Genomic DNA, 14,237 nt, shown 5'->3' on the forward strand with positions numbered 1-14,237 from the left:
TCATACAACCTCTTGGATAAGTATAGAACTCATGTAATAACCATCTAAGAGTTCTTTAAATTAGGTTATGTTGCACACTCACTTGACAAGCAATTAACCGATTTTAGTGGATTAACATCAACAATCCATTTTAACAACATTGTCAACATTCACATTTTAAGATGATCAATTACTACTAATATTTCATTTGGTCCATATTCATATTAGGATTTATGTTTTTTTCTCAACCAAGCCTTTACAAGAATGACAGTTTTCCGGCTTATCAACAAGCTCGGTACTTGGTGTCTCTTTAAAGTTTATTAACCAAGGCCTCACAAGAGTGACAATTCCTCGGCTTATCATCAAGCCCAGCGCTTGGGGTATATTTTAAGAGTAATTTACATTTCTCATCAAGTGATAATTACAACATAACATTTACTTTTTATAAACCGATCATTTGTTTAACCAACATTATTAAACTTCAATTAAGATTCATTATAAACCAAGATGATACTATGAAAGTTTAGCCAATACTAAGCATAATGTTATACATCAGAGTGATACAAACAAACATGACCAAATTAGAATAATCTAACCAATTTGGATGACTAATCTTTGATGCTAATGAATTCTTTCAAGAGCTTAATCTCCTTGATCTACAAATGATGGATGGATGAGATAATTCTCTTATTAATGGTGATGAAAGTGAGTGGGTGGAGTGTATTAAGTGTTCCTCCAGGTCCATTAAATGTGGTGGATGAGCATTCAATTTATAGGCTGAGATGGGCACTACCATGTTGATCACTTTGTTTTACTGTATTAAATTCTCGTTGCCAGATGGTACATGTTGACCTCTGGATACGACAGTGGTGAGCCTAGAGGTGTCCTTTTTTGTCTCTTCTCTTGTACTATCAACATGGGCGTGTTAAGGGTCAACATGGTTAGTGTTGAGCTTCAAAATATTCTATTTTGTCTTTTCCTCTTGTACTTTCAACATGGGGTGTATCGGTGTCAATATAGGCCATGTTGTGACTTTTGAGTTTTGACTTTTCTTCGTATGTTCTTAACATGACCATATACCTTGCTTCACCATGGGATGTGTTGAGTCCGTTTTCACAGTTTTTCTCCGTTTTTCTTCGTATATCAGTTCATTTTATTCTTTAAGGTTATATTTACCTAGAAATAGAAATTATAAACATTAGTGATTATTTATTCTAATATAATTGTCGATATCACGCTTATTCGGAGATATTATAATGCTGAAAAGATGTATAAATTTATATACATCATCTAGCAATCTGTTCACTACTAGAAAATATACCTTTAATGACGCGCAATGTGTGTCATTAAAGGGGTAGATGACACGCCACACCGTGTCAAGGAAGGCCATTTCATAAAGAAAAGATGACACATATTTGTGTGTCATTTATTATAAACTTTTATTGACGCGCAATACGCGTCATAAAAGGGGTTGATGACATGCCAGAGCTCGTCAACGATGATCGCGTCATAAAGGAAGATGACAATCACTTGCGTGTCATCTCTTATAATGACATAAAATGCGTGTCATAAAATATATACTAATTTTCATATTGAATTACAATTAATAATTAATGTCTAATAACACAAAATACAAAGATATCAAAACAATTCATATTTAACAATATTTAATACAATATTTCCTAAACTACTTTTTGATACAAAATTCCACCTAATTTAAAAAGGAGTTTGTCAAAAATAGAGCATATCACTAGTCATGTGCTATTGAATCCTTCCCCACGGCCAGCCTTAAACCAACAGAGGCCCTGTGCCCGTCTAAGTCAAGAACATGGTCCATTAACCAGTCCTAAAAAGGCATTATAGAATACATATACAAAGAATACCATGATGAACATTAACAAGCAAGCAATTCAACAAGTATGTGACTCTGCCTATGTATGTAACTTATATCAACAGTCAAGTATATGACTCTGCCTGCTATCCCGGAACAAATAGAACCGTTCGTAAATCGCCCCGCTCATCCGATAACCCGTTATCTGATGTGATCCGAACAAATATTATTCATAGGCAAACCAAATAATGATCACCCAACTTAACCCCTACATGATTTATTGAAAAGTGAAAGCTTTTATCTTAATTTACAGAGAATTTCGAAACCGAATGGGCTTCTTGAGTCACCACAAACATAATAACTGACACAAAATTGATATTAATCCATATTCCCTTGTATCCACTTAAAATCAACTCGTATTCTCAACCGTTTATAAAAGAAACACTAGATGTTGTTATGGGACGATCAATAATCAATAATAAACATGGTTTAAGCTAACGATATATTAATAAACGGGCCAAATGTTTAGTTTCATTGATCAATACAAAAGAGATTAATGATTAACAGACAAGATCAAGGCAAGAAAGCTTATTAGTGAGTAGCAAACTAGATAACAGCTCACCCTATTCATTGCAGGAGCATTGTTCCACATACATCGTCGGCAAGACCTGTTGCCCAAGCATTTACTAGATCATCATCAAGATTGTCAGGCTCCGCAGGTGCTGGTTTAGTAGCCTCGTATATGAGTTCAGATATCCCTGTAGCAACAGCAACATCTCTCATGCCACTTGATGCAGTTATATTATGCCGGTTCCGATAGATCTCAATAAGCTTTGCACTGTTGTACATTGAAAACAACACGATAAGTAAAACAAACAACTGATCAAAAGACCCAATCAAGGTCAACACTCAACAGCATTGTTACGACTGAAGTAAGTTAGGGTCGGCAGTGTCAAATAGTAAAGTAAAAGAACTAAATTGTAATATCTGTATAATTGTAAATGGTGATGTCCTTTATATACAGATTGAGCTAATAAAACAGGGTTAGCTTGAAATTTGGATTTGGATTAACTTCTCTCTAGTTTCCTTATTTCAATTCTAAGCCTAACAAGCATAGGTCAATGAAGGTCAACAAGATAGGCCAACGAAGTTCAACAGCATAAGACAATTACCTTGTGGGCCCAAGAGGTAGATATTTTGATCTTGGGACATAACAGAATAGTGAAACAAGATCGAGAAGCCTCTCAACTGTCTCATAGAGCTTCTTCAGTTCATCATCGGTCCACTCTTTTTGGGCATTATCATGGTTACACATGTCCCTGCCATCACAAGTACAAAAAATATTAGTTGCACGATTAAAAGAAAAAAAATTTGAGAGGAAAAAAAGTAAGAAATAGTAATAATGTGTGCGCACTTTATGAGATCATCTTGTGCACTGTACATGTCATCAAGGACCTTGAGCATTGGACTGAGCAAAGATCCAAGCCCAGTACCACTAGCTACTTGATCTTCACCATTGAGCAAAGTCGGTATATCCTCTAATGCGCCTACGAAAAACACAATAATCAACCTAAATTACAATAATACATTCAAACAAATCAGCAGAAAACACAAAACCGTGCACCAAATTAACGATCTACTCCACATTAAGGTAAAAAAAGGGCTGTTAAGCACAACTATGAACCAACATTAAAACTCCCCTAAAAATCAACATATAATTAAACCCGAGATTTAACACATAACCTACTAAATTAGTGAGATTAACTAACTAAACAAGAAGATCACACTAGGTATAACGCAAAGAAAGAGAGTGTTTTCTGCACTTATCAATGTTACCATATCTATTTGATGATATATACATCAATGACACAATTTATGATCATCCATTACACAAGCACCATCATAACAAACACTAAAACCCTAAGTGAATGTTAGCAGCCATCTATAGAGTAGGAAATTGATCTATGAAACAATTTGAGCTAATAGACTTCAACATACAAACAAACTATCAAAAATCCCCAAATTAGAGAGCAAAATAAGTTGAATTAGAATCAAATTGGTAGCACAGAGCAATTATTCTGCTATGTTCTATGAAAGGTGATCGTTCCACGTGACCTAGGGTTTCCAATTTCAGTCCATACAGCTAGCTTATTCAAACACAAAACTCTGAATTCGCAACCAATTACAACATATATTGAAATATAAACTCATATTGTTGCAATAAACAAAAAATTATACCTGTCTCTGCTTCAAAATCGTAATCAACCAAAAACACTAGGGTTTGTTCGTGTTTTGGGCATTTCAGAGCTGTAATCGAAGGAATCAAAGCCGATCTGGTTCGTGTTTTGGGTGAATTGACGGTCTGAAGGCGTCAATCAGTGATGTTATCAGTTCCGGTGAGATCAGTCGCAAGTAATCGTGAAGTCGTGACTTCGTGCCCTAGTCTAACAGAAATTATAAGGTGATGTTAAATTGTGACACACAAAAATAAGTGCAATAGTTTTTTCAGATTTTATAAATGATGACAGTTTTTTATGACAAACATCTTTTACAAAGTCATAAAATCAGAGTGTGTGTCATAATTCGCGTGTCATTAAAGGTCTCTTTTCTAGTAGTGGTTGGTTCAAAAACAACATGGCCAAAATTCTTCCACGACCGCTTCAATAGTGTGTTAGACTTACGGGGTTGATTACCTTTAAGATTTACGTCTTTAAATGACCAAATTTAAGCTCTCCCAGCACATAATATTTGTTGTCGGTTTTACTGTACAGACTCGTTAAGTGTTTGTACATGATTGCCTGGTTCACCATACTTGTTTTCTAGCAATCGGATGAGCAAAGCAACAAACTTTATGCTCTTTTACTTCACATGATATCCAATAGATTGAAGATCAGTCGCTCTCTGGCAAATCCTCAGACACCTTCGCCGACTTCAGGCGTTGCCCATCAAAACCAAGCAACCAATATGCAAACATTTCAGTATTTTGACACCAACATTGTTTAGTCGTCTTTTCAAACCTTTTAGAATAAGCACAAAAGCAAGCAACGTGTTCGACCATTGATCATAAAAGACTTTGTAATACGTATCAATGTTTAACCAAATATGATGTGTAATTTCAAGGTATAAAATATATTAGAAGAATTCTTCTTTCTGTCGATCAGTTTGTTTAGTATACTTTAATATTTTTAAAACTTTGATTCATTTTATACTGTATATTTTCAGTATTTGAACTTCGGTTTCCTATAATTACACTTTTGAACATGTACAGTAATTAATCATTGTTTATTTAAGCAAATACAGTCATCATCTTGACCCTATCCTACTCAAAGCTAGTTCAAGTGTTCAACTATTATACTTTTTGTACAAGAATCAACAATTGCAACTTAACCATAACCGACGCTTTTATTCGTTGGTTGACTTTTCTTATTCCTAACTCCTATGTTCAATGTATTTTAACCTACTATAACCGATGGACTAGAATAGTAAAATCACTAATCAAGCGTGCACTACTACATCATTTCTGGTTAGAATCCGTACATAATTACCAACCAAACCAACTAAAAAGAAAATGTTAAATATTAAATAACCGTTACCGACTGAATTCGTAACTCGTGAATGCTCGACAAATACAATCATCGACGGATTGCGGACGGACATCACACATGTAAACCAACTTAAATTTCATCTTTTTTCTTTTAACTTTTTCCCAATGGATATTTTATATTCGTAAATTCATTTATAAATAATAAATCCAACGTCAACTCTCAGTAGTCACTACCCAAACACTACTATTATTATACAAAGAATTGAACAACTCCACTCAATTTCCTAATCTAATTAACAAAAGTAGTAAATCCAAACACTCAAAATCTGTGTATACTAATCAATCAAATTATCCAATCACTAAAACTTATCCGAACTAAACAGCCGGAATTTTTTAGCCGGGTGAGGACTCTCCACCTCATCATCGTTAAAAACATTTTCGGGCAAGGCCGGGAGGTTCAAGTCAAACCCCCGTTGACTATGATTCGACACGGTACCTTCATAGTGACACCTTTTATGCCCACCCAACGCTTGTCCCGTAGGAAAACACCTATGACAAATAGAACACTCATGACTCTTCCCACCGCTTGTTGAGGTTGTTACAACCACCAACGACTGCTCCACGTCAGCTTTACTAGCCCCGTTATTATTATTATTCTTCCGGTGACTAGCTTTATGTCCACCAAGAGCTTGATAAGATCCAAAACCCTTGTTACACACGTTACACTTGTAAACATGCCTCGAGTCATCAGGACCGTGATCATGATCACGTGTGTTGCCACGTGCGAGAAGCATGAGGCAGAGAGCAAGGTATTGTTCTTCGGTGTCGATACGTGGTCGTTTGGATCGTTTGCCTTTGGTCCATGATTCGTGGAGATGGTTAGAGGTTGGAGTTGGAGAGTTTAGAGCTTCGAGTGCCATTGAATTGAAGCTGTGAATTAAGGATAGGATGGATATATGGTGAATTGGGTGGGTGTATATAAGAGTGAAGGTATAGGGGTAGAGTGTGGGGAAAGTTGAGTGACAAGTGGTGCAAGTGTAGTCGGTTATGAAGCTTTGCGTGTTGAAGTCACTTGTGTGCGTGTGATAAACGGCTGGCTACCCAACTATCTCATAAATAAATTGACAATAATAAACAACTAAGTCTTGCTTTCCAAATTAATAAGATTAGAAATAAGCGTGTGATACATACATACCATGTCATTTTAGTAAAGAGGACCTAGTCCTTTATGCAACATCAAATAAAATTGGAACGGCGCATAGAAGATTAGCATGACCCCGGATAAAATTGGAAAGATACAAGATGACACGCACAAATCGAGATATGGTCCAAAGTTTTGTCATCATGCCTTTGGTCTGGTCCGGTGGTCAGGATGTTTTCCCTTTAAGGGTTTTCTCCTAGGTGGCCATGGGTTTAAATCTTTGAAACGTCAAACTAATAATGAACGGTTGAAATTCTGTCTTATAGCTCAAACTCGGGTATTGGTGATTGATAAGCCTAATGGATTACCGCGGAGTCGAACATCACTAAAAAAAAGTAAAGAGAATCGAGAAATCGTATACACGGTTATCCTATGATTTTAGATGTAATACATAAGTCAGTCTTTTAACTTTTCATCATTTTTTTCTTTTACTACGTGTGTATATCTTCAATATATTACGTACAAGTGTTTATGTTGTTATTGTAGTTCGGTAGTTATTAAATCAAAATTGGTTTTCATAGTGAATGTGTGTAAATAAGGGAGAAAATAATTGAATTATTAAAAGTTATATATTTCTATAATATGGTTAGTAATTTATGTCAACAATTGCAATTGGTGTGTGTGTGTGTGGGGGGGGGGGGGGGGGGGGGGGTCTTAAGAAAAGGGCAGCAACTTGCACGTTTTTCTTATGTCTAACCCACTTATGTGGCATGAGTTAGGCCTTGGTCCTTATTAGTTTACCACACCTCCCTTCTTTATCAATTGTTAGATTAGCAATTACTCAACTAGCTTATAGATTTGAGCATAAAGTAAAATAACATTATATTCATATTCATTTTGCTTATTGGGAGATTACGACTTTGTATTTTAATACACAGGTTAAGACTTTTGAGGGTATCAGTCATCCAGAAGCCCTCTTCATCCGAAAGCCCATATAACTGTTAGAATTATCAATTTAACCCCTATCAAACCATACAAAACACGTTGTAAGGTTCGCATAAGGTAGGAAAGAGCCCCTATCTATCAATACACTTGAACTCAAATTAATATGTTTATATAGGAAGCTTACATAACTTTTCATCACTATTTACAAAACTGAGTATAAACTTTTTTGATTGCAAAAGTGTCACATAGCTAAGGCTTTGAAACATGATGATGTACATCCACCAAAGTATGAAAACAATCTTGATCCGTGTCACTATTGTAAACTTATCGATCAATAGTTTTTGTCAATTATTTATAGGGCCTATTTTTCCCCTAAACATTTTGCTCTCTTCAAATAGAGCCCAGTTTCCAAATACCATCTGGACACTAATATACAACTTTTGCAAATTTTGTAATTATTATATTTGGAGCTAAATGTCTTATTATAAACACTTCTACTTATCTGCTTTCAAAAATTTGGAAGTATGGTTGTAAATAGATCTCTAGGTACTAATAATGTATATCATGAAATTGAGTACTAGTCATTGAACCTTTGCTGTCTATATGCACTAAAAAGGCCATCATTCTTATAAAATGTTTGCACTCTCCCTTTTCAGTCATAGAATTTTAAAGTTTAAGAGAAAATAGGTAGAAAAACAGTCATAATCAAAAAGCTAATCCATGTGTAAATCATCATATTTATAAACGATATTATCTTTTAAACAAACAATGTGATCCTAATAAATTACTTTAACCAACATGTATATCTATAAAGAGCCATCAGACATGATATACAAACACCAATATCAATCATGACGCCTAGCGGCCGTGTCGTGTTTGGGTTGATGGGTAGTGTCCAAGTTTACACAAACTTTAATATAGTGTCGGGTTTTACTCATGTCACTTAAAAAGTGTTTGAAACACTCATGTGATCAACATCTCAATATAAATCCCAAATAAACTGCATGATACTAAATCTGAAACAAAAAAAAAAAATCAACGGTAATCTATATACAATCTAATCAATGTCACAATGACCAGAAACTAATGCGAGTACCTCGTATCGAGTCCGTACTAAACTCGACATCCACATTAGCGAACATTAAGTTGCAACAAAATGGTACCTGGAATCCACATAGCTCTCAACATCCCACAAAAACGAACCAAATGTAACAGCCTCCAACACAAGTCTCCTCAACCCACCAAAACTAATCTTAATAACCTCATCTTTAGACGAATCAACCCTCCCTTCAGGAGTAATCACAATCTCGGGTCTACCAAACAAAGCCTCCGTATGTTTCTCAATAATACTAACCGCCTCTTTATACCTAATCGTCGCATACCGTTGAAGCGACTCACCATCAAACGACATCACATAGTTCCTCAACCGAGACGATTTCGAATCTGACCCCGAGTTAGCGATTTCCGACCACGAACTCACTTCAGGGTGAGTTTGTGGGACCCGCTCGTCTCCCGCCACATGCTGTTGGATGTTACTGGTTTCTATGTCTAAACCTTCTGGAAGGATCTTTGTGGTTTTCTCAAGCTGGAACCGTTGGTCGACTCGTTTAAGGAAGTAACCGTACATTACAGATGCTGCGTATACCTGACCAACTCTGAGTTTGCTGATCTCAGCAATGGACGTTGAGTCACTGACACGGCTTCCAAGTATTAACGCCAGGTGGCTTTGAATCATTTCAAGAGCTTCGGGTGAGTGAAGAAGCTCCAGCTTGTCATCTTGGGTGGGCCATGTGGGAACCGTGAACGTTACAGACGGGACTAATGGAAAATTTGCGTCCATGAATTTTTGCACCACTAATGCGTATAATATTTCCTCGAGTGCCTTCTTTCTTTCATTGGCTTTCACCTCAGCTATCCTCCTACAAAAAAATAAGTTATTATAAGAGTTTGGTTGTGTTTAGCCCGTGAGCCTGAGTTAGGTAACTATTCGTGAACTATTTGGCAGAAAGTTCATTTATGTTTTTCTTTTCATTTATTTAACGCACGGATATGAACACAATTTTTTGTTCATTTAATTAAACAAGCGAACATGAACACATGCATCGTTCATTTATGTCAGTTCAATTATCTCTGTTCGTTTATGTACGTTAGTTTAATTTGTTTAAATATTCATTCAAAATTATTTATTACTAATACTAACTTGAAATCAATGTTAATTTCATATTAGAAAACCTGTATTGATTGAATATCTTTGTTTTCCTTTTAAAATGTTGGATGTGATGATCATGGCATTTAAGACTTTAATTTAAAACTACGCTTACTTTTAGTAGGTGTTCGTTTATGGCTTTTCATTTATGTTCATCTATGTTTGATTATGTTCATTTGTGTTTTTTTATGATGTTTGTGTAGGTGAAACGCTCGTTCAGAATATTAATGAACTAACATAAGAGAACACAAACACGTCCATTTTCTTAACATACGATCATGAAAAGGAAAACCCATTCGTTTAAGTGTTAAGTGTCCGTTCGTGTGTTCAGTTAAAATTCAACAAACCAACATGAACAAACCTTGTTTGGTTCGTTTAAAACCCTATCAATGCCAACAAATCATCAGATAATCACTCACCTGTACAACACAAGATCAGTGCTTGCAGAAGACGGTTCTTCATTTTGTTTCTCAGCATCACGGTCAGTTTGAAGCTGTTCAAGTTGCTGTTCAACTGCCGCTGGTACCAGATGCGGGTGGCTAATTAGGATCTGTGAAAGAAACTGCCCGATTGGAGACTCGAGTTCAAGTGGGGCAATTGGAGCAGTCGGTCCAGTAGAATCAAAAGATGACGATGAAGCTCTAACTACATTTCTCTTCTTTTGAGTTTGAAAAGATACGCTTTTGAGTCCGACTCTCGGGTGAGCAAATGAAGTAAATCCCTGCTAAACCAACCAATTAAAGATTAAAAGTTAGATTTTATAATCTAGAACCGATGATAACACACAAATAGATATGAGCAAATGGTACAGGTACGAGTACTAAAGAGGTAGGTCCCAGCAGAGCCCAGTTGGACCCGCAAGACTCACCTCAAAGAGGGACGTCTGCGCAGTTGAACCCGCAAGACTCACCTTCAACAGGGACGTCTGCGCAAAGGCTAAACTCGCAAGACTCACCTTGAAGAGAGACGTCTGCGCAGAAACCAACTGGATCCACAGGACCCACCATGCTCAGAGACGTGACGTCCTTACGCGCAGTACGCAAGCTGTTCCCGCAGGAAAAGCCTCCCAATGGTCGACGTACTCCGCCTGTTCCCGCAGCAACGGATACTAGCCATCAGGGAAGGCTACCCGCGCAGCAAGGCTACACGCACAAGGCACTTAACTCTTAAATAATTCAGTAATGTCACCTGAAGAAGGAGTGAGCAAGCCGGGAACACTCCCGCACAAAGCCGGGAACACTCCCGCACAAATGAGCCAGTCCGTACGATGCTGGAGGATCTTTTGTACTGTACCTGACGAGGTATGGACAAAAGATCTGACCAAAGATACGACAGCTCACTGACAACAGTATGACGAGCAGCACGCTCTTGTACTGTATGTCACTATCAGCCGCTGCCTACTCACCAACCTGTCGGAGGACGTGCATAGCCTGCAGTTGATGGAACAGGAATAGTACACAGCCGGCCTGGTCACTATCAGCCGCTGCCTACCCACCAACCACTAGCATGGCATGTGCGTAGCCCACAGTTGGCAGAACAGGAATACTATTCAGCCGCTGTACCTTCTTGGAAACCTATCTTCGGCTATAAATACTCCAACACCTTGGAACGGTATTATCATCTCATCTCATACCATCATATCTGCTCTAGTCATTTCTCTTAATATACACATATTCAAGAGCAACCTAGTCTGATTCTCACGCCGGAGGGTGGTCACAAGGAGGTACCCCCCCTTCTCAGTGACGAGCTCACGGTGTCTGTTTTGCAGGTCATCTGAAGAACCATCTTTGCCGGATCTAACCCCTCGTGGGAAACATCTATTTAACCCTCAGATTATCCGTAATCTGCCCGGGGTCACTTAGTGTTTCTTCATTGGCGCCATCCGTGCATAAAAGCTAGAACTAATTCTCTCAGTTTTTTCAAAACCTCCGAAAAGATGGTTAACGTTACTCCGGTCCCCAGGCCAGGGAGTAACCAAGAAACCCCGGCAACCACAACCCCAGCTACTGGGGGGAACACCGGCGAATACACACATTTTACGAACACTACCCCGGTTACCCAAGCCGGGGCAAGTGCAGTAAATTTTACGAACACTACCCCGGTTACCCGAGCCGGGGCAAGTGCAGTAAACAATCCTCCCTTGGGATTCATTGATACCCAGGTGGAAAGACAACAGACGAGGCACCCCCGCCAAACACTTGAACAAGTTAAAGCGTGGGCGGAAAAACGTCAAAGGGAATTCCAAGCTGAGTTGGATGAACGCTTACGCTCACTCCAACAGGCTGACGAATTCGGATGCACTCAACAGCTCAACATGAGCAATGAGTGCGAATACTTGGACGATGATTCGGAGGAATCCGACACCGACGTAAACCCTCGCCATAGGGCGAAAGGGAAGCGTAAGGACACGGACTTCCAACCGAGAAGGAATTTGGGAGAAACTTTCAAACCAAAAAACGCGGGTAGAAACCCACGTGACTTCTCCAAAGCTTTTAGACCAACTGTTGCAAATGCGGGAACGTCCAAGTTTGCAAGGGACATTGCGGAAGCAATCGCCACGAAGAGTGCCAAGCAGATGCCCAACATCGGCACTTATGATGGTATATCCGACCCAGACGATCATTTGAACAGATTCATAGCGGGGGCAACCGTCAGCAATTGGACGGAACCCACGTGGTGTTATATGTTCCAGATGACGCTAGTTGGAGCGGCTAGAGCGTGGTTTGACCGTCTACCGGTCCACCACATCTATGATTGGGCAGACTTCCAACAGAAGTTTAGCCAACACTTCAGCCAACAAAGAAAGTATACCGAAGAGCAATGGACAATCCTCAATTGCATTCGAGAGGAAGATGAATCTTTGCTAGACTTCATCACTCGCTTCAACTCAAAGAAGCTAAGTCTGGGTAGTATTAGCGAAGATCTTGTTCGCGCTGCTTTCATCCAAGGCACAAAAGACCCAGAGCTCATCCGCACCTTAACGGGTAAAGATGGCATGCCATCCATATGGGATGCCATCATGACAGCAGCTAAACTCTTCGCGGAAACGGAAAAGCAACTGGGTAGAGATCTTCCCCAGAGCACAAACCTCTACACCCAGAAAACAAGAGAAAACAATGTCCTTACCGCCCGACTAAACAAAAAGAGGAAGCTAGGCATTTGGCAGTCAAGGGTAAACTTTGACACCTCATCCGGCTCGCACCCTCGGTTAGGCGGAAAGGATAACATGCCGTCGTCAAACCGAAACTCCAGATGGACGCCACTCACCAAAAGCGTCACCGAGATATTCGACACCGAGAGACTCCCATGGCCAAAGGCTCCAATAATCCGAGAGCTTCACAACGCTGATCAGAGCAAATTCTGTGACTTCCACAGGACAAGAGGCCACAACATCGAGGAATGCGTAGACTTGAAGGACATCGTCGAAGCATTTGTCAAAGATGGGACGCTCACGCACCTCGTGGCGTAATGAACGCTGAGCAGGCTAATGCGTGTAGAACCCCAGTTGGGAAAAACACGAATAAAAATGCAGCTTCAATGTCGGAGACTACATACTGCGTAAACAACGAGATTCCGAACCAAGTGAATATCGGCTCGAAAGGCTCGATGACACTCCCAAGAACATGGAAGGGAGCTCAATTACACAGTCTGCATGTAGATCAATTCCAAACTTGTAAAAGAAAAGGCCCAAAGCCACTTCTAATGGAAATGATTCTCCTTATCACATTGACGCTGATGGTCTTACATTTATACTTAATGAACTTTCCACACTGATATGCCGGTCTTCACCGCATACATAAGTGGGAAAACAAGTCGTTGCATGTGGAAGGCGGCAAAACCCGCATAAACACAAAACGACAAATTTTTAAAGAAAATATAAGGAAAGCCTTCACGCAGGTCAGTCATAGGTAAAGTTTGATCATCCTACTAAATGAAAGTGCCGGTCCTAACCGCACAAATCATGATAGAGGACACCGAACTAACCTATTGACAACCGCGCGTCGAACGGTTAAAACACTGATATGCCGGTTTTCACCGCATAAATAAGTGTGAAGAAATTGTTGCGTGTGGAAGGCGGCAAAACCCGCATAAACACAATAAACGGCAAACCTTCACGCAGGTCAGTCATAGGTGAAGTTCGGTCATCCCACTAAATGAAAGTGCCGGGTCTAACCGCACAAATCATGATAGAGGAAACTGAACTTTAACCTATTGACAACCGCGCGTCGAACGGTTAACTTATTCAGAACACTTAGAAAATATCTTCAAGGAAAAAATGAGGAAAACCTCCACGCAGGTCAAATATAGGTAAAGTTTAGCCATCCTACTAAGTTCAAGTGACGGTCTTACCCGCACAATCACGAAAGAGGAAGCAAAACTTTAACCTATTATCTGCCACGTTGATAGGTTAACTTATTCAAAGTACTTAAGAAATTGCTAAGTTAAACTAAAGTATGCACAAGCGAATCATATATTGTTTATGCGGCAAAACAAGTGCCAAATTAAACTATAATATGCATGAGCAAGTCGTATAACGTTTATAAAGCAAGAGTGACGGTCCTACCCGCACAAAAGATTTACATTCCATAAA

General features: G+C 39.0%; 2 protein-coding genes and 1 pseudogene across 2 annotated transcripts; all 3 read right to left on the minus strand.

The window, feature by feature from the left end:
* Positions 1-2,429: 2,429 nt before the first annotated feature.
* Positions 2,430-3,457, minus strand: LOC143539584 (uncharacterized). The gene is made up of 4 exons (XM_077032862.1): positions 3,451-3,457; positions 3,225-3,357; positions 2,983-3,129; positions 2,430-2,648 (listed from the first exon to the last, which is right to left on the minus strand). The coding sequence occupies exons 1-4, from the start codon at positions 3,455-3,457 to the stop codon at positions 2,438-2,440; spliced, it is 498 nt and encodes a 165-aa protein (XP_076888977.1). The 3' UTR covers positions 2,430-2,437.
* Positions 3,458-5,660: 2,203 nt separating this feature from the next.
* On the minus strand, positions 5,661-6,576 carry LOC143539574 (zinc finger protein ZAT10 pseudogene; annotated as a pseudogene).
* Positions 6,577-8,403: 1,827 nt separating this feature from the next.
* On the minus strand, positions 8,404-10,348 carry LOC143539591 (UV-B-induced protein At3g17800, chloroplastic-like). The gene is made up of 2 exons (XM_077032866.1): positions 10,066-10,348; positions 8,404-9,359 (listed from the first exon to the last, which is right to left on the minus strand). The coding sequence occupies exon 2, from the start codon at positions 9,278-9,280 to the stop codon at positions 8,582-8,584; it is 699 nt and encodes a 232-aa protein (XP_076888981.1). The 5' UTR covers positions 9,281-9,359; positions 10,066-10,348; the 3' UTR covers positions 8,404-8,581.
* Positions 10,349-14,237: the final 3,889 nt, after the last annotated feature.

This window comes from Bidens hawaiensis, unplaced genomic scaffold, assembly GCF_021521415.1.
Source record: "Bidens hawaiensis isolate Kalapana, Puna unplaced genomic scaffold, B.hawaiensis_p1.1 tig00011949_1, whole genome shotgun sequence".
Classification (NCBI taxonomy): Eukaryota; Viridiplantae; Streptophyta; class Magnoliopsida; order Asterales; family Asteraceae; genus Bidens; species Bidens hawaiensis.